General features: G+C 38.2%; 1 protein-coding gene across 33 annotated transcripts in view; it reads left to right on the top strand.

Moving 5' to 3' along the window:
- RBFOX1 (RNA binding fox-1 homolog 1) overlaps positions 1–20377 on the top strand; it is a 541423-nt gene that overhangs the window by 336851 nt on the left and 184195 nt on the right. Inside the window, exon 2 of one of the 33 annotated variants that reach the window (XM_085514201.1) lies at positions 467–532. The exons of 31 other annotated variants lie outside the window; for them this stretch is intronic. In XM_085514201.1, the coding sequence (XP_085370327.1) occupies positions 467–532 (66 nt within the window). Of the gene's footprint in view, positions 1–466; positions 533–18877; positions 19017–20377 lie in introns of those variants that run through there. One more of the 33 variants, XM_085514214.1, reaches the window with a different exon arrangement.

Here is a 20377-nt window from a genome sequence, read left to right as displayed (position 1 = left end):
CAGAGTTTCAGCCATAAAGGACTGCTCTTTTTTTTTTCACTTGCAGGCATAAATTATACTTCTAATGTAAATGTGCCCGATGGCAATTTTGTTTAAGCCTTCTTTGAAGCCAGAAATTTTAAGTCTGCGTTGAAACATGCTGCTGATTGAAATCAAGCTGATTTTAGTTATTAAAATAATATACAGAAATCTGTGTCTGTGCAGAATTAAAATACTTCTGTCACCAAGTGTACCAGAATGGGTTCAGAAACATGTTTTGAAATCAGAAAAAGGATACCAATTTCTTAAAGATTTATAAGATATTTCTTTTTTAAATTCATTTGATATCAAATTTGGTTTTTGGTTTTGTTTTTTTTAAAGTATTCTCACCCCTCCCCCTCCCCCCAATTGCTTACCAGTTGTTAACAGCTCTCTGTTACCACGCTATTTATTTGATGTCATAATACCACATTATTATTTAAACTAGGAGTTTGGGATCCTCATTGTATGCTGCTTCTCCACAACGGCAGACTCGGTTAAAGGGAGTCATCTGGTAGGTGTGGAGAGTCAGCACAGATATGTTTTCAAGCAAAAATGATGAATCCTGGTTGTTGTTTGTTTGGGGTGGGTTTTTTTTTCTGTTACTTTCTGTTGAAACTTGAGGAAAGTAAATATATTTTTCTCACTGCAAGAAATGCCTGTGAGCCCTTCCAACTTCCATTACAGTAGTTTATATGCATGTTGAGTTCTGTGAGGCAGTCTCTAACTTTATTTCTGTATTTACAAATGCTCTGAAGACTTTTTTGTTTTTTTCTTTACATGATTTCTTTGTGGTATGTCTTTCTTTCCTAAGGATTAATTGAAATTGATGTAAAGCTTTTGTTCTTCTGCCATCTGTGCTTTCTGATACTGCTGATAGAACAGAACTCAAATATTTGGGGGTATGAACCCTTTTTTAGCTTTTTTTTTCCTTCAGTAGTGCAGTATAAACCATTTCTGACTTGCTCCTTGGTGTGTATAATAAAAGGTTATTGCATATATCCATATATGTGGGAAAGGGGTATGTCCGCAATTAAAATTTACAGGAGATATATAGAATGTAATGTACTGAATACTTGCATTTTTATTTATTTATTTTAAATCGTATGTTCTGTGTTCTGGATACATTTTGGAAATGACATAGATCAGCTTTAATGGTGCAGCGGGACTCGTGCTTACTGGTTGCATACAGAATGGGCTCCTGTATTTTGCTGGGATTGTTCCTCTGAGTTTGCCAAACAGCATTGTGAACGTTGTTGGAATGTTTGATGTGGCTTTTGAAAGGAAAAACGTGAATGAAGGTGAGAGGTCAACATGGCCACACAAGGAGCTGATATGAGATAACCCAACGATGAGGTTGGGTGCTGTAATAATCTTCCTGTGTGAGCTATTGCAGTATCATTATGCAAACATGTCTCTGGTGTGGTACTGCTTTAAGGTTTAAGAAACTGTGCAACCATAATGATTCCTCTAAAATAGTGAATTCAATTCCATCCATTCCATTTGAGAGAAAGATGAGAAGTGATTGCTAATGCACTTTTACAAAGTGCTCTATCTACACGATAATTTTTAACTCTTTAAGTGGATTAACTGCTATGCTGAAAGTAATTTTTTTATTAAAGTGCTGGCTTTCTTGTCTGCATAATCCCATTGTCAATTCAGAAACATTCAACCTGGACTAATCACAATTAGACGTTTTAGAAATTCACCTGAACTCCTGCTGATAATTGTGCCAGGATCAAAATGCTGTGCTTGTTGCTCCTTTTGATAGCTGATGGCATTCACTTCTCCTGGGTTCCTAGAAAGTCACATAATTATCATCTTAACTCAGATGTGATTTATTATTTAATGTATTTCATAGTTATTTTATGTATTTGATGTAGTATTTCATCAGAACTAGAGCTTACTTTACCTGAATGTAAGATCTTACATAGATTTGGCTTTAAAGAGGTAAGGATAAAAAGTGTTCCATATTTTTGTTAAAACATGAAAAAACTTTTACCATGACAATCTATTTTTACCCCCTCCTGCTCGAAACAAAAATATCACTATACATTTTATACATATAGTGAACGTGTAACTATTTCAGTGAGTGTTTTTTCTCACTGCTGTGAAGTTATCTATTGATCTTAACTCCTGGTACCCTGAAAGCTTGGTACCCTAGCAACTTCATAATCAGTGATTCCCCTCTACCTGTGGGCTCCATCAGCAGTGCTATACAGACCTTCTGTGAAACCCATTCAGTCAAATATTTATTTATTTTTTTCTCCCCAAATTACACTTCAGATACATCTGCTCGCTTGCACCTCAGTTAAAATGAAGTCAGGCATCTTTATTTCAGCAGGGCTCCCTGTTGTTAACCTCTAGTGTCTATTTAGAAAACAGGGTTTCTCATAGATTCAGTTTTTGAGTGGATCTGCAAAATTTGTTAGTGTTCTGGTCTATTGAAGTTTTGTAATAGGAGATGTGTCTTTTGTGCAAGACTGAGGTGTTACATCCTTAAATCAAGATGGGCACACCAGTCCTCACAGTACATACGTCTGTTGCCACAAGGATGGCTGTGTTCTGGGGACATGCATTAATCATTTGAGAGGGGGGAAACAAACAAATGTGTTGGTATCTGTTTAATGTTGACCATTATTTATTTGCAGAACTAGCACTACTGTGGCAGTCTCTTTAATATAAACAAATAAACTCTTCTCCACAGTTTACCCACAGAAGTGCTTTATTACTTTGTCTGGTGTTAAAAACTGTGTTTGCCCTGATATCTTCCAGATTACATCTCTGCATAATGTTTTAAGAGATGTCTGAACTGATATTTATTTTTAAGAGCGGTTTGTGCAGTTCACTCAAGACATTCAAAGCTTAACTGTTGATAATGAAGTTGAAAATAAATGAAGTATCGAGGCCTAGTTCACATTCTGAGTTAACTGCCAATAAAATATTCATTTGAAAAAGCCAATAAAACCTGAAGGATGTTTCCGACTTGGTTAAGCTACTTAAAATTGTCTGAAATAACTAAGAAGCATCTTAAAGTCCCAACTTCAGAAACCTTAAGAGTTTCAGTTATTTCAGACTCAAATGACTGTGTCAGTGGTAGCAGTGAACAGGAGGAGAATAGAATTTAGTTGTTTTTCTTGTCATTTTAAAGGCAGGGATGACTGGGGAAAGTATAGGTGCATTTGGCTTAGCATTTTACCCAATGCCAATATTTAAAGGCGCAGTGAAAAGGAGCTCAGATTTGTGGTGTACCCTATAATTTTATAATATTGTACAGCATTAGAAGCTGCTAAATTGATCCATTTTATCATCTCCTCCTTAATGAGACACACCAGCGAAAGGAATTCTTGCGCTGATCTCAAGCTTATATCAAATGCCAGCGCAAAGGAATTTTTGCAGCAAAACTTTGCCTGTAAATTGAGATTTAGGGTATATTAATGGAGGTGTAGTTGGGTTAACTTATATTTCCCCATATGTTTACCAGGGAACAGGATTATTCAGCTGGTAGTTTCAGGATAAAGTACCAATAACGTGTGTTTTTCGAAACATCACACAGTGTTCCGTATCAGTGTGCGGTGTGGCTGTCATTATTTTAAAAATGGTAATTTTTTTTTCTGCTTAATGATGATACATGTGGTTTATTTTAAATAGTGAAGCGGTTTGTACAAAGGGTAATTCCTTTTAAATGGAGCAATTGCTCATAGTGGACGTTCATAGATCGAAAACAATTGAACTGAAACTTCAATATCAACCTTTTCTGTCTTTAACAAGAAAGTGGTTCACGGTACAGCTCTCATATCAATGATATAAAAAATCCACCATGAAAACAAAACGAAGCCCAACAAAGTCTCCATCTCTACCCCAGTTATTCCATTAGTGCTTACATGGTAAATTAGTGTAATTTTATTTGGGCCTTAAGCATTACGACTACAGAGAAAAGCTGAATTCCCCACTCAGTTACTCATGTCATGCTTCTGGATCTGATGATTTATAGGAATCTGAAGGACTTCTTATCACATTCTTTCTTCATGGCTTAATTCAATGTTGATTTATTTGATAGCATTTTTCAATTGATGTAGTCAATAGTGTCAATAATGGAAAAAGGATTAGAACAGATTATCTTTGTGCTAAAATTGCAGCAAGAATTAAAATGGATGAACAATCTCTGGATACAGTTTGCCATTTTTACAGACGGGCACATCAGCTGCTGAATGCCACCATTGCAGTTACGGTTCTGTGCGTGCATCTTTGGTGCGCTGTACTTTAGTGAGCCTTTAAAGGACCAGCTACATTCGTTGCATGCAGCAGCGGATGGTTCCTGATGTCACTGTTCGAACGTATAGTGCATATGCTGCTTTTTTCACCTAGTTCACTTAATATTATTTGCTTACTGGATCTCTCCTGTAAATTCTGTTAATCTGTCTTAAGTATGTGAAAAATTTAAGGCATCTGTTTGCTTCCAAATTGGAGCCATTGCAAGTTTTTTTTTTTTTCCTTTCATGTGAGAACATACAACCTCTGCTTATGACTGCATGAGTGAAAAGACGTCCACATTACTAATGCTCACTCACCATCTGTTTTTCCTTACAGCTGGGCCTTGAATAATTGTCCAGTAGCTGATGGGCTGGGGGTAGGCAATCTTTTCAGGGCTTTCTGATTCATTTAACCAGTGTGCTGCCCCAAGAGGAACGTCGTGCTTATTTATTCATATGTATAGGGTAAAAATCTGTACTTTGTCAGATAAATGATAGTCTGTTAAAACAACAGCAACGAAAGGTATTACTGTGCTAGGAACAACCTCACGTGCATGTGTCTGCACCTAAGGGGGCACTGTAGCATTCTTTGGGAACACCAGTGTTTGAATGAAACAGGCTTCGAAAGGTGGGAGAGGAACAGTGGCATCTCTAAGCACTGTTAATGCAGGAGTCAGATTGTCTTGATGTGCTGTTTGTCTTAATTAGATTAAATAAGATCGTTGGGGTTTTACCGGCCAACTTGTAAGCTGGCATGTGTGCGGGGAGGCTCCTCTGATCCAAGAGATCTCAATGTTTTCAGATCTTCACAAGAGCCGTTCCCTTGTTTCACAGAGGCTAATGAGAAGTGTCTGAGAGCAAGTGCTGTGTTCTCATTCTGAACAAAAGCTAGTTTGGGTATTGTCACACAAGGTCACTCTCCTCACTACAGCCAGAGGAAGTGCTTTAGTTAAGTACCCACCTCTTTAAAAACTAGAGGACAAAAGGCACCGGCTGAGGAGGTTGCTTGCTGCTTTTGAATACAACTGTAAGAGCAGTTGGGAAGGAGCTCCCACGTGGCGGAGGCAGGTGAATAGTTCTGGTTGTCATCCCTGCTGTGTAGCGGGGCTCCTTGGATCGGGCTGCGGAGCGGTGACTGGGCTGTGTGTTCTGTCAGCTGCTCGTAAGTGGTCTTGTTTGTTGCTATCAGCTGAATGTGTGTCTCGTGATTATTTTCCAAGGTGGGGAAAGAAAGTGCGGCGGTGTTTCATTTTGGGCAAGTGTTGTTGTATTAGTTTTCTAAATGGGGCTTGTCTCATAACAACTGGTAAATGCACAGCTATGCAATACTATGAAGCTTTTTTGTTTCCTTTTCCTATGTTTAAATTTCTGGATCCGGTAAATGAATGCTGCCATCGTGTTAATATTAATTCTGTTCAAAATAGTTTTGATGTCTTCAGTAGGTGGTATAAACGACAGGAAGTGGTAACTTGTGGCACTGGAATTGATGGCCTTGCTTTATAGGGTTATAATAATGCTACTGGAAAGAAGTCAACACCCTCCAAGAATCCTTCAAGCTTTTCTGCCTTTTAAAAGTGTATGTGTGATTGATTTATCAGTTCTAAAGTGTGATGTGTGGTACAGGGGCTCTCCAGAGGAACTCCTGTCATTCTGCTGGCGTTGCTCCTTTCCCCCTGAGTTGCCCGGTGCAGCACCATTGGCTCATGTTACGTCTTGCCTCCCTTCCTGCTCCATCAGTGCTGCAACCCAGTGAATTTAATTAGAGAAAATAGCATAGCTAATGTCTATAGTGCCCTGCCTAGTTGTAGCTGGGCCTTTGGTCTTTTGCACTATAGCAGGCTCCAGCTGTGGAGAGATCTCGCTGTGTTTTGATCCTGCTCTTTCTTGTTGTGTTGAACACACTCAGAATCAAAATTAGACACTGTAGTAAGAACTAAAGCGTTCAGTGAATTATTTTTTGTTCACTGATTCTCCCTCTGCCTCTTCCCGATATGGAAGGAGACTGTGCTGCTTCACAACAGCATCTGAACATGATAACTGTTTCTCATGAATAAGAATGCAAGTGCTTCCATCTTAGGCCATTATTAAATTTAACTTTTGACCTTTTGTATCTAAATATTCTAAAAATTGTTGGTCTTCCCATCTTGTAATGTCCTGAATATTTTTTGCTTTATAATTACATGAATTTAACAGTATCTCATGTGTTTGTATGAGGTGTGTTTATGCTTATAGTTACAATATGCATTTCCTCAACCTGCTTATTGAATTACAGTAACATTTATTACTGCTATGTAGTGTGGAAGGCTGCTGCCTTGGTTTTGCTTCTGATCACCTGTTCTTTAATAGCTATTTTCAGTTTTCTCTACAGTGGCAAGAGTTCTTTAAATTACATAGTTATAGGAATTAACAATGGGCATGGAAGTTTCTTCCCTTTAAAACAGGGAGTGAGATTAAGTCATAAAATGTTCATTTTCATAATGATGCTGTCTTTCGTAAGACGGTGTGAATTTAAAATACTCATTTGAAATGTTTCAGTAAGAATTATGGAGCAAGATAATGAAAAAACTGTTAAAGTTTACCAGAGATTATGATGTTGTTAAAGCAGAATCTGGGGAAAAAAATGTTGGGGTGAAAAGAAGTCGGTCAGCCCATATATTCTATGGGTGTCCCATTCTTTCTTAAGCTTTTTTCCTTGTCATGTATTAGTCGTCCTCTCTGGGATGTTACGTGGCTGCATAGCTCAATTAATGCTCTATGGCAGGAGGAGGAAAAAAATGTCTCTCTTGTCAGAAGCTAAGTTATTTACTTTCAAAAGCTGACAGAATAGCACTGCAGGGGCTTCATTTATTTCCGTTCAGAATGTCATTATTGTGTAATGCAGGGGGACTTCTGCATGCATTGCAGGCTTACTCTTGTAATCTTTAGTCTGCTGGATAGCAGCAGAAGTGCAAAATGGCATTCTGGAATGTTTCCCTGTTCTGACTTTAGCACATTTGGATTTGCAAAACTGCGTTCCCAGTGTCTTAAATATTGACCATTTAGATGGCAGTAAACTTGTTTCTCTGTGGTGCTAATGCTTGATATATAGGGAATTGTGCTCTGGCCTAGTCACAGGACTGATTGTATCCGCAGTTACCTTTATAATGTGCCCCATGTCTTTCTGATGGGGAGCATGTGCTGTGAGACTGTTTTTTCAGCATTGCTCTCTTGGCCATTTTTATCATTTTTCTCTTGGATTTTTCTATGAATGACCCTACAGGGAATATTTTAGTGCAGAGTGTTGTATACAGACAACTTGCTATTTCATTTCCATCAAATAAAGTTAGAGAAAACATTCAACTTTTTTTGTTATCTCATATGTGCTTTGCAGGCGAGATGAGTAACCACTCCAAATTCAGTCCTGCAATTATAGTTCCAAGAGCTGGTTGCTTTTTGGTGGAGATGGATTTTGATGTTGTTGGGTTTCTTGCTTTTTTATTTCCTCTTTTTGCTGCCATCTCCTCCATCTCCACTCAGAACACCAGGTTTTTCCCCACATGCACTCAATTACCTGTTGCTTCTTGGAAAGGCTTTTGGTACACCCAAAGTACAAGCGCTGATGTTAACTCGAGTTCCCTGTGCATAGACATCACCCTTCTTTCTGGCTGCTCTAGTGTTCTGCTGGAAAATAACTTCCTTTAGGGAGTTCTTGTGGCCTTTTCAGTGCTATTTGATTTGTTAAAATTTTTTTTTTTAAGGTTAACCAAATCTTCAGTTGTTTCCTTCTCAGGAAATTAAACATGTGAAACATTCAGATTTTGTTCATTAGCAGTAGATTTTATTTGAACACATCCTATTTTTAAATGGGTTGGCCTGGTTCTTTCTTTCTTCTCTTCCTTTCTTTGCAGACATGAAATTCAATAAATTTCTATTGCAGTTGCTGGGCTTGGGGGAGAAAAGTGAAAGGAAAAGTAGAAAGCTATTGGGAAGCGTCAAGCGCAAAGAATGATGAAGTACATTTCATAGCAGCCAATTCCAAGCCCAAAATCCCTGTTGTGCAGGAAGGCTTTCCAACTCACACAGGAAACTCAGCCATTGCACAGCATAGTATTAATGATTTATACACACCACACCACTGCTTTTGTTCACTGGCAGAGCCAGGTTGTGTTAATAAAGGAATTTCAGGGAAAAGGGTCCCGGCATGCTGAGTTGTTTTGCTCAGTGCAGTAGATGCTGCCTTCATAAATCAAAAGAATTTAGAGCTTTACAGTCTTCCAGAGCCGCTGAGGGTTTTTTGTTTGTTTGTTTAATCTGATTCACTCAGGAATATTTTCATTTCTTTTCTATAAAGGATGAATGAATGAGTACTGGATGAGATCTATCTCAGCTGTTTTAGGGTTGATTGGTTTGCTTCACAGTGGCATTATGCTTCCATTTGTTTTCCATTTGGTATTTATGCTTTATGGTGTTGTCTGTGGAGTTTAGCATGGTTTTATTAACGTAAAGAGATGCAGATCACATTATATTGCCTTCTTTCTTAGACACAACTGAGTAAAATGTGAAGACAAATTATGCATTTGTAGTAAACAAAGCAATTTTATACCTGTTATCCAAAGGAAAAAAATGTAATAACACAAAAGCATTTGTTTTATTTTAAATTGGGATAATTTGTCTTATTAGTAAATACATGCTTCCATGTTATTTTGTTGTGAATATGAGTATTAATTTTCAAGTTCTTCTATTGCAAAACTTTGTTTCCTGATGGTTACTGCAGAAATGTGTACTCAGTTTTGTATTTATTCGCATAATGATTATTTTCAAATGGTAGTTCGGTATTGATATTACTAAAGAAGAAATGTCTTAGAGTTGATAGATATATGGATTAAGGGGAATGTTTAAAAACAAATCCAAACAACAGCTTCTCAAAATTCTGGTATGGGCTGGTGTTTAAGCAGTGCTGACGGGATGCTATCCTAGAAATTAATCACTTTTATGTTTATGGCAACTGGTATGTCCAGTATTGTTTGACAAAGAGCATGGGGGGAAAAAAAGTTGGAAATAATTACGGGTATAGTATTTTGCAGTTAAAGGATAAGTAGCTTTCCAGGGGAATCTTGAGATCTTGTGTTACACAGCAGGCACAGTGTTTTCAGTCTATTTAGATTATTCAGAATCTTTGATTCACGTAGCTTTTGCTTAAAGGGAATGTGACTGCACTGTCTTAGTTTTGCTACAGTAGAAGAAGTGTTTCTTGGCTCCCTGAAAGTCAGCAATGTGGGAATCAGTCTCAAAAAAGTTAGAGCTACCACAGAGGGGAATTCTTTGTAGTTGGTGTGGTCTGAAGAGGGATAAATATTTTCTTTTCCGTTTTCATCGCTGTTTTAAATGGCAAAGATTAATATAAGGCAGGCACCCAGTAGAGAAGGTTTATGTTCATAGAGTACCATTTTTGTGTTTGTTTGTCCTCTGTTATCCGGGTGCATGAGTGTTTCATTGTGTTTAATTATGTCTGTGAGGCACAAGACAACAGTCAACATCTGCTCTATTGTTTCCTTGGTTTACAGATAGCTTTGGTGGGTTATTAAACAATCTATTTTTCAAACAGAACACAGAGAATCATGCTGCACCCATATTATGTAATTTTGTAAAGGTACATTATGTAATTAGTCGTCTAGTGTTTGCACAATAATCCTTTATTCTCTTAGAGTAAACGCTTTTCCATCATTAATACGCAATGGTCTCAGGCAGTTTTAACTAATAATAATGTCTAGTTTATAACATATGGGTTAAGCTGATTTCACCATGTGCCTCACTATGAGGTATTTTATATGTAAGCAATGCTACTGAATTGAGAATGGTAAGATAAAAATTAGAAATGTATATTAACTGTGATTTTGGTCCTGAAGCAGCCACTGATGAACTCTTACTGATTACATATATAGTATCTCAAGATTTTGGCTAGGGCTGAGCGAGACACTTTCTGCCTCTCATCTATTAACGTGCATCGGTTGTGAAAGATGTAAACATCAGTCGGGGATTTGAGTCTTTCCAATTTTGACTTGTTCATTCCATAAATACTGGCAAATGAAAACTTAAAAAGGAACCAATATTTCATAATAATAATTATTATTATTATTATTATTACTATTATTTGTTTAAAAGGAGAAATATGAGGTCATACTGCTTGTAATTAACTTCCCAGAAACTCATGGGGGGGAAGTCGGGGGAGGAAAAACCAACTTTTTCCTGCTTCTCCCCTGTACAGTGTTTATTGCTAGATGGTTCAGTAGGGCATGTCTCTAAGGAGCTTCTCTTTAAAATAAACATATATGTTTGTCTACAGCAAGGAAACCGCGCAGGTGTCTTCAGCTGAGTGCTCAGGGGCTTTGTTCCGATGTGCAATGCTGACATAAATTTTAATGGGAGAGAAAAACAGGGTCAGATCTTCTGCTGGGGTAGATCAGCACAGTCTGTTGACTTTCACTAAAGAAGAGGCCCTCAGCTTGGATGTAAAATTAATGCATGGTATAGGTTATGTGTTTTTTCTCTTGTATTTCTGTATATTTTGCTTGCAAATTGTTTTAAGTATTTATTTGCACTAAAATTATACAAATAGCTTATGCCCACTCACAGTTGCAAATGAGCTTTGATGGAAACTCTAGGGGAAAGTGGTATTCCCTCAGACTCACTGAAGAAGATGGATTACAGCAGGTAGCGTTTGAGCTGTGGTAATGGCTGGCATGGCTTGTTTGCATGGCTTCACCAGGAATTAGTCCTGTGGAGGACTGTCTGTATGATTTTAAAGAGTTAATCAGATCTGAACTGAAGAGAATAACAACTGAGGAAGTTGCTTTTCTTGTATTACAAGTAGCCAAATAGATCAATAGCCTTCAGCAAAGGTGGTTAACTTCTACTGTATGCAGTGGTACTAGATTACATGAAATGTTTTTTGGGAGCAGAATCTGAAGGAGGCCTAACATTAGATAAACAACAACCACAGTAAATACAAATTCACTTTGAATGTAAGTTCTGTAAGTATTCTCTAGTCCCAGTTGATTCATTAACCATTCTAAAATCTGACAGCTTATAGAAGCAGCTACGCAGCAGTAGCAGAGAGATGATCTAGTTATAACCTTTGCAATCCAGATGTGCTCAAGATACATTTGTGGGAGCAACACAATCATACAGTAGTGTTATGTTTTTCCATCCTTGTTGTGTCCTGTGGCCAAACACGGGATCAAGCATCTCCTTAAACAGTTGCATTAGGACCTATAAGACTGAATTGTCTTCAGACATAGAGTAGCAATAAATCTGAAGGAGCTTTAACTTTGTGATATCTAGATTTGGAAGCAAACTTATTACCAATTGTGTTGTCGTACTGTTTCAGCCAAATCCTGCTTGCTTCAAATGCTCCTGGATTGTATTTCTTGGCTAAACTTCAGTACTTAAAATCTCTTGTTGGTGTCCTGAATTGAATTGAATTATAGCTTGCATTACATCTAATGCCTTCAAATTTTGTTTAGTTCCAGAAAATATGAAGCTTGCCAGTTCTGAACTGCAGTTCCTTTTGATACGTTTAGAGATGTGCGGAGTCTTTATTGTTTTGTGATTTCAATAGGTTATTTCTCCAAAATATCTGTCTCACTTTGAAGTTGTATGCTGTGTTTGTTTCTGCGCTAAAACTGTTGGTTTAGGATGGGGCTTAAATGATGTATTTATACAGTCAGGAGACATGATTTAATGCCATCTCATGATTCACCATCCAGTCCTATTAATGTGAACCTTACTCAGGGGAATGAGTAGCTGTTACTTGTCGACAAACCTTCTGTATGTTAAGGGGGTGAAGTTGTATTGAAAGATCCTTATAGTGATATTCTGCTGTTCTCCAGGGAAGCAAATGAAAAGTGTACTTTGATGAATAATGAATGCGATAATTGGGGTCAGTAAGAAGTCATAGCTTCCTTTGGTATAGTAGTTAGAGTGGCCTGACTGCAGCAAAAAAAAAGTGAAGTTCATTTGACCAAATTTGACAGTAAATTTACGTGGCTATCTGCCATGTCCACACAACCTAAACCTAATAGATGACAGTGACAAGCAGGTGGCTCATCTGCACTGTTCTAGAATACATTTCTGATATCCTGTCTTATACCTGTTGATGTCAATAAGAAGACAGCTATGAACTGGTGCTGAGGGAGATTGGTTGTATCCCAAGTATTGGCACAAATCTTCTGTGAAACGGATGCTGATCTATCATGGCATTGTTTCAGTATATCAGTATGATGATCTATCATGGCATTGCTTCAGTATATCAGTAGCGTTCATTAAAAATGGATATTGATTATAAGACAGTCTGTTCTTGATTTGCAAGGAAAAACATTTTTTGTTGCTGGTTTGTATTTGCAAATGAATGTACCCCCGAGGGAGCGATTACATTTCGTGTGGAATTTCCCAAGCTGATAAACTTCATATAAACATAAGACTTCTCTTGCTCACCTTTCAGAAAACTCAGGAGCAACCTCACTGCCCTGCAGCTTCCTGAGAAGGGAAAGAGAGAGGGAGGTTTCAGGCTCTACTCCCTGGGAATGGATAATGGGACTCGAGAACAGTGCAAAGTTGCACCTGGGGAGGTTCAAACTGGACATCATGAAAAAGTTATTTACTGTGAGGGTGATGAAACACTGGAATAGACTTCCTAGAGGTGATTGATGCCCCAAGCTTGTCAGGATTCAAGTGACACTTGGATAACACCCTCGGTTGTGTGTTTTAATTTAGCCTTGAAATGGTCAAGCAGTTGAACAATTTGATCTCTAAAGATGCCTTCTAAATGAGTATGCTGTTCTTACTAAGAAATGGTAGAGAAGTTCAAAAGCAAGTAGTGAAGGAAATCTGAAGTAGCCCGATCACAGGAATGATTATTCTCAAAGAAGCCACCAGTGAAAATTCCCATGTAACTCGTGATAGGACCAGAGAAAATGACCTGAAGTTGCACCAGGGGAGATTCAGGTTGAACATCTGTGCTTTGTGCTGCTGTATTGATGATGAGAGCTCCTTATTTTTGTGCAAGAGCCAAAGGGAAGCTCAGCCATTGAGACATTCCTTAATTTTTTTTTTCCCCACTCTCTGCCCTCTTTCTGCCACATATGTGTCATCTATGGAAGTGAATTTTTGTGACTCACTGAATGGTAGGTCACTCCTTATTGGCAGTCAGGTGACAAATATGTCTAGCAGCAGTTGAGTCAAAGTTGGAACTGATGCTTATTAAGGATGAATAAGAGAGTGAGGAGTTTACAGCAAAAACCGTTACCTTCATTCCTGGAAATAATGATGCCATGTGTATTTAGCATGTATTTTATATATCTGGATGTTTAGTTCTTCAATGTTATTGTCATAGGTGATAATTTTTTTGTATTGTTTGTGATTCTGAGCTACAGTAGATGGGTACAAATATACAGCTGACTTGTAGACAGTTCAAAAAGAATTCACATAAAGGTCTTACCTGGTACCAGAAAAATCATAGGAGAAAGCACTGGTGGCATTTTAGTACAGTACAGTTAGAAGATGAGGAGATAACAGTCTGGGTAATGTAAAGAAGAAACTGATCTGATGGCAGTTCACAGTAGTAGGCAGGGTAGGAATAAGCTGAAGTGAGCCCTTGAAGGTGATGACAAGTACCTTATGGTTGCTGAGGTAGTAAGGCGATGTTGTGGGGCAGTGCAAGAAAGGAAAGCAGAAGTGATCTTTGTGGGAACATTCCAAATAGATCACAGAGTAAACATGCTGTTCTTTAGTCAGTGAAGTTCTAAAACAGCAGATGAATCAATGCACCGCTCTGACAGCAAAAGGCAAAGTTTGCAGTCAGTCAAACCAAAGAGTAAGTTCTGACCACGCACTCAGAAGCCAACATTTTGCTGTATTTTACTTGAAATAATCTAAGACTGCTTGTCCTGCACTGTGAATGCCATGATTTCTCTAGAACTACAAATTGTTTGCCAAACATGCTTCCTAGGTTTTTGCTTGGGGTCCTTCTGTCTGGAAGCACAAAATCAGCTGCAGTATAATCATTTATTTTGGCTGTCTTTACATTTGCCACCATTAAAACAATGGGCTTTTTCCCAAGTATGCCACTGGATTGTATGTTAAAAAAAAAAAAAAAAGTTGAACCTCAGTGCAGCTGAAGAACTGTGGGCTTTCTGGTTGACAGAATCAGGTTCGTTTTCAACCGCAGATAGTTTTTAATTTGGTCCCATGAGCTTATGTGATTTTTCTAATAGAAGCTTCAAGTTTGGAAGAAAATAAAATGTTCTACACACTTTTTTTTTTTTCTTTAAAAAAAAAGGAAGATCTCTCTGTTTAAACAATTCCTTTGTCATTGCTCTGTATGCTAGTCTAAATGGGGATATGCAATAACTTGGTAGACTAATTGTATCAGCCATACTTGTATCAGATAGTTGAAGGAGAGTAGAGATTGTTTTAATTAGGAAATGGATATCATAGCAACTTCTAAGTGTAAAATATTGCATCTTGTGTTTTGGTTTTGCTGTTAAGTATAATAGGAGTTGACTGGGGAATTGGTAGTTGGCGTAAACAGCTTATGTGTGTACTTGGAACTTTGCTTAGAAGAGTAGAATAACATAACCAGCTGATGACAAGTGTCAAGTTTGGATAGTGCATCAAATGCCCTCAGAGAGATGTTGATCTCATATCGTTTTAGCAAAAGGTAGAAGTAGAGCCTTTGGAAGATGAGTGTTGTTATTGGAAAGAAAGCAGCAGTCATGGTTCAGGAGAATAAAAAGGAGAAGGAAAAGAAAAAAGATGTTGCACTTTTTCCTTTCAGCCGTTCATTTAATGTCTGAATCTGACTAACTCGAGCCTTGGTAATCACTGTTTGGTAGTGAGTGGCAGTTAACCTCTTTTGGAGCATGCATGGGGATGCTTTTCTGGGGAAGGTCATGGGGCAGATCCTCCTGAAAGCTGTACTAAGGCATGAAGAAAAGGAGGAGGTGATATGAGCCAATCAGCATGACTTCACCAACTGCCTGACTAACCTAGTGGCCTTCTGCGGTGGAGCAATTGCATTAGTGGGCATGTTTAATGGATGAGGAATTGTCTGCAAGATTGTATGCAGAGTGGTGGTCTGGATGTAGGTAAGTGATGGGTGGTGTCCCTGAGAGGTCAGTACCGGAACCTTTCTTTGATGCTGTTATTGGTGATGCCATCAATGGAGTAAGAAGTTGACATTCAGCTATGTGGTCCAATCAACATGTCCAAGGGGTGGGATTCCATCCAGAGAGGCCTGGACAGTCTCAGACAGTGGGCCAAGGAGAAACTCATGAGGTTCAAAGCCTATTAGCACTAGGGTTGTGGCAGCTTTCACTGTCAATGCAAACTAGGGGATGAAAGAATAGAGTACAGTCCTGCCAAAAAGGACTTGGTTTTACTGATGGATATCAAGCTGTACTTGAGCCAGCAGTGTGCCCTTGCAGCCCAGAAAGCTGACCGTATCCTGGGCTGCATCAAAAAAGGCATGGCCAGCATGTAGAGGGAGGCAATCCTGCCCCTCTGCCTTGTGCTGGTGAGACATCACCTGAAGTACTGCATTCAGATGTGGAGTCCTCATTGAGGTGGAGATGTGGAGTTTTTGGGGCATGTTCAGTGGAAAGAAACAAAAATAAATCAGGGGATGGAATACCTCCCCTATGAGGGCAAACCAAGAGACTTAAGGCTATTCAGCCTGGAGAAGGTTTTGAGAGACCTGATAGCAGCCTTTCAAAATCTAAAGAGTTGCTATTTTAAGGAATTGAATGTACCTTTTAGCAAAGTCTGTTGTGATAGGACAAGGGAAAATAGTTTCTAACTGAAAGAGGGGAGATTTTGATTAGATATAAGGAAAAATGATAAGGGTAGAGATGTGCAGGTTGTCCAGATATGTGATGGATGCCTTGTCCCTGGAGACATTCAAGGTCAGGCTGGACTAGGCTGTGAGCAACCTGATCAAACTATAGATGTCCCTGTTTGTTGCAGGGGAGTTGGACTAGATTACCTTTTAATAATGTCTCTTCCAACTCAATCCTATAACAGTACTAATCTGGTAATACTTTTTTAGAGCTAGTATTCTAAAGTTGCTGCAGATGATGGAAAACTGCACAAGAGAGCCGGAAACTATGTTCTTTTCTTCATTCTGGGTTTTCCTATACTGGAAAGCAACTGAGAAAATTTAATGAGAAAATGGAAAACAGGAAAGGTGGCCAGGAAAAAAAAAAAAAAAAAAAAAAAGGAGGCTTCAAAAAGAACTAAAAGGTATCAAATATGAAATATTTGCCATAAAGTTATAGCCATAAAGAGGGTGCCAAAGTGAAACTTGAATTATTTATGGTATGTGAAATGGGAGACTTTGCCTAATGTTGGAAGGGAGTAGGAATTATTTGACATTTGTTGGTATTGTATAGCATTTGGAAGAAACTTTCCTTGTGGTTGGATACGGACATTAAGAAGAATTAATCATTTGGCAGGAATGTGGTCTGAATAGATCAGTTCTGTCAGTATCGGATTAAAGCATACATCATTGATTGGCTAATGACTGCATTGCAGGGATCTGCTTTTTCCAGGCAATGTGGCTCCAGAAAAGTTGTTAAATTATTCTTTATCTTCAACCACAGCATGAATAAGCATCTAATTTTGCCTTGGTGGAATAGCGTGGTTTCATGGGATCACACCATGGAATCCTGGAATCTCCCATGTTGGGAGGGATCCACAAGGATCAACTCCTGGCTCCACACAGGACCCAAACTCTATATCTGAGGAGGATGTCCAAATGCTCCTTGAACTTCATGAGCCTGGGACTGTGCACACTGCCCAGAGCAGCCTGTTCCATGCCCACTGCCCTCTGATACAGAGCCTTCCCTTGATTCCTGCCTGATCTTCCCCTGACGCAGCTCCATGCAGTTCCCTCAGGCCCTGCTGCTGTCTCCAGAGAGCGGAGCTCAGTGCTGCTGCTCAGCCTCCTCTGCTCTGGATGAACAAAAACCCACAGACCCCAGCTGCTCCTCATACATCTTACTCTACAGACGCTTTGCTGTCTTTGTAGCCCTCCTTTGGACGTGCTCTAATATCTACAATACATATTACAATATGTAGATGGGGTCAAATTCTTGGTCCTTCTTGCATCTTTTTCATTTTTTATTTTCTTTCTTGTCTGTGCAGCCCAGTTTTCAGGCACTTGTGGCTTTAATTCATTCTGTTCTTATCATATAGTCATTTCCATTTCTTTCCCCTTCGAAACGACTTCACTGCTGACTTAGTAAAAAGTCACTATTAGAGCACTTGTGTCAGTAGCTCTGCGCTAAAACAGCAAGACTACAGATGTTAGGGCATTAGACGTAAAGACCTGAGAAGGGAAGGGGTCTAAAGCAAAACACCTTTTTGTTTTATTCCTCACTTTAGTATTAGCTGACTTTCTTTCAAGAGCCTTAGCTTTCTTGGCTTGTTCAGCTCACCTATTCAGATCAGTTTCTTTCTAGGAGGCAAGTTCATAATGGGATTACCTTGTTAGATTTTGGATGTTTGATTTTTATTTTTTTTTTTTCGGTCCATTTGTAGAATAATTAAAGTATTTTATTTAATTCAAATAATATGTTGTATTATTGTGGCAAAAATTGTCTCTGAGTTTTAAAAAAAAAATGTATTTAATGAGCTTCTCAGCTATTACTCAGGTGGTAAAAGCTGGAACTGTTCAGACCAGCGTGATAAAATTGTTATATCGCTCCCATTGTTTTTTTACTATACACTAGCTTCAGAACCTTTGGGATTTATTTTCATGTGTAATACCCGTCTCCTGTCTTTTAGCATCATTCTGTCTTTTAAAAAAATAAAAGTACTTTCTTTTTATGTAGCCTGCATAAAAATAGCGTTCGTCTATTTTCTTTTTCTTTTTCTTGTCTTTCATTTCTGAAATCAATTTTCAGTTTCAGAAAATCCTTACAAACTTTTAATGGAAAAAGAATTGTGGGTTTGGAAGCAGCTGCTAGAACCATGCCCTGAGCACACCGGAAATGGCTTAGCATGTATTTTTTTCTAGCAATGTTATAATTTTCTAGAATGTGTGAAATTGAGAACTGTAGAGTTGTTTAAAATAGGTGATCTGCAAGTTTTTCAGGCAGCGAAAATACTGATGTAGCCACGGTTACCATCAGTTACATCGGACAGGCAATTGATGTGCGTAGTGCTGACCATTCTAGTTTTTTGCTAGTAAAAACTTTTAGGCTCATGCTTAACCTTAATCTTGCTGTAGGTTCTGCTAAAGTAAGATAGAATTCTTTGCATAACTAATTCTCTTCTGGCTTGTTCCGAGTTGTCAGCGCTCTTTATAATGGTATTTTACGCATTCCAAGCATTCTTGCAAAGCAAATGTGTCCTTTAATGCTAACAGTGAACTGTAAAACTCAAATTTCCGTTTTGTGTGGTCGGGAGGGAGACTTTGTTGTGAAAACAAGTATGTTGGTATATTGGTATATACTGGTGAACGTGATGTAGTTACATTGGCGTAAATTCAGAATTTGGCACGGGACGGAGAAGCAAGTAAAGCTGTATGTACTTCTGTGGTTTTGATTCACAGAGGTTTGTGCGAACTTAGGTAGCTGGTGCACACATGGGACATCATCAAAGAGCCCAACCAGAAAGTCAGAGCTTGGATTTGGAGTGCCATACAGCTATACATTTAGAAGCATGTTGTTGTAGTGAGGCAAGCAAAGCACCCTTTCATTAAAACAGGTAACTACGGTTTATTTTCAAAGTTTATTTTTATATATTTCAATCTGAAATGTAGCAAATATAAATGTTATTAAGACGCTTTGCATTTTCATTATTCTTGAATGTTTATACTTACTGGGAAGGACTGGAACGGTCCTCTTCTAAGTTGAAGAGTGCTGACTGCTGCTGCCTAATTTCACTAGATTCCTTTGACAAGATACTGGATTGGAAAACTGTTCTAGAACCTCACTTATTCAACACCAAAATATGTACCATAATTAGTTTTTTTGCTTTTTTTTTTTTTTCTCCCTAAGTGTTCCAGAATTGCCCTTATCTTAAAAAGTTTCTTCCTCCCATTTCCCCCCCCCCCCTGTTCTTAGCCTTCTTTATTTCCTATTATGACACAGTTGTTCCATTTACCTGAACAACACGTAAAGGGTTTCCCCTACAGCTGTTATAATTGAGGAGTTTTTCCTGTAGGTGCATATAGATTCCTATCTATGTTCTTTAAATCTTCAGTAACTTTCCAACTTTGTCAGTGGGAAATTTAATCAGCCAAAATAATTAATGAAAATGTTGAGCATTTCCCTGAGTCTGCTTTTCTCCTATATGAATCATCTTGCTCTTTAGGTTTTCTATCACGTTAATTAGAAATGTATTGAAACAAAAACTGGTTTTTACAGAGCAGTTTAGCAGTCTGTGGTTATGTCAGTTGTCCTGTTGGAATCATATATGTAAAGTTTACAAAACCCATTTTATAATCTCTGTTGCAAGGTGAAAGAAACCTTTTCTTTTCAAGTGCAGCTTACTGTTAGGCCAAACAAAAGGTAATAGTTCAAACTGAAGTACATGTTTTAAGAAGTGAAATAATTTAAAATGAGTTGTAATAGCAATACACTTTCCCACATGTGTCTTTTGCTGATACATTTCTGTATGACGTTCTTCTGTATTTCTGTATATAACTGATATTGTATTTAAATCTTAGAAAATCTTTTGGCAAAAATGTCAGTTTAGTTTACTTAATAATTTAAACAATAGATTTCTCAATAAGAAAAACATAAATAGCAGCTGAGCACAGCGAGGTGAACAGTATTATCCCCAGCAGAAACACGAAGCCACTCTATAAAAAGAAAATGGATCTAGGTAAACATCACACCATCACATGACAATTGCTGTGCTCATTGGCAGCCTCTAAGAAGAGCCTCATACAGGGTCACTATTTAACATCTAAAGTTAGAAATGGTGTAAGGCTGTTAGTAACAAGGGTCAGCATGCACCTGCTAAGTTAGATTTCTAAATCACGCAATACAGCTGCTGTGATACATGAGAATCAATTACTGAAAACCTTTCCTGACGGTCAAAATGTGACATTAAATAATTGA

Source organism: Coturnix japonica, chromosome 13 (genome assembly GCF_054131305.1).
Source record: "Coturnix japonica strain WE chromosome 13, WE-NBRP24, whole genome shotgun sequence".
Lineage (NCBI taxonomy): Eukaryota > Metazoa > Chordata > Aves > Galliformes > Phasianidae > Coturnix > Coturnix japonica.
Note: the sequence above shows the minus strand (reverse complement) of the source record. Positions and strands in the feature narration are given on the sequence as shown.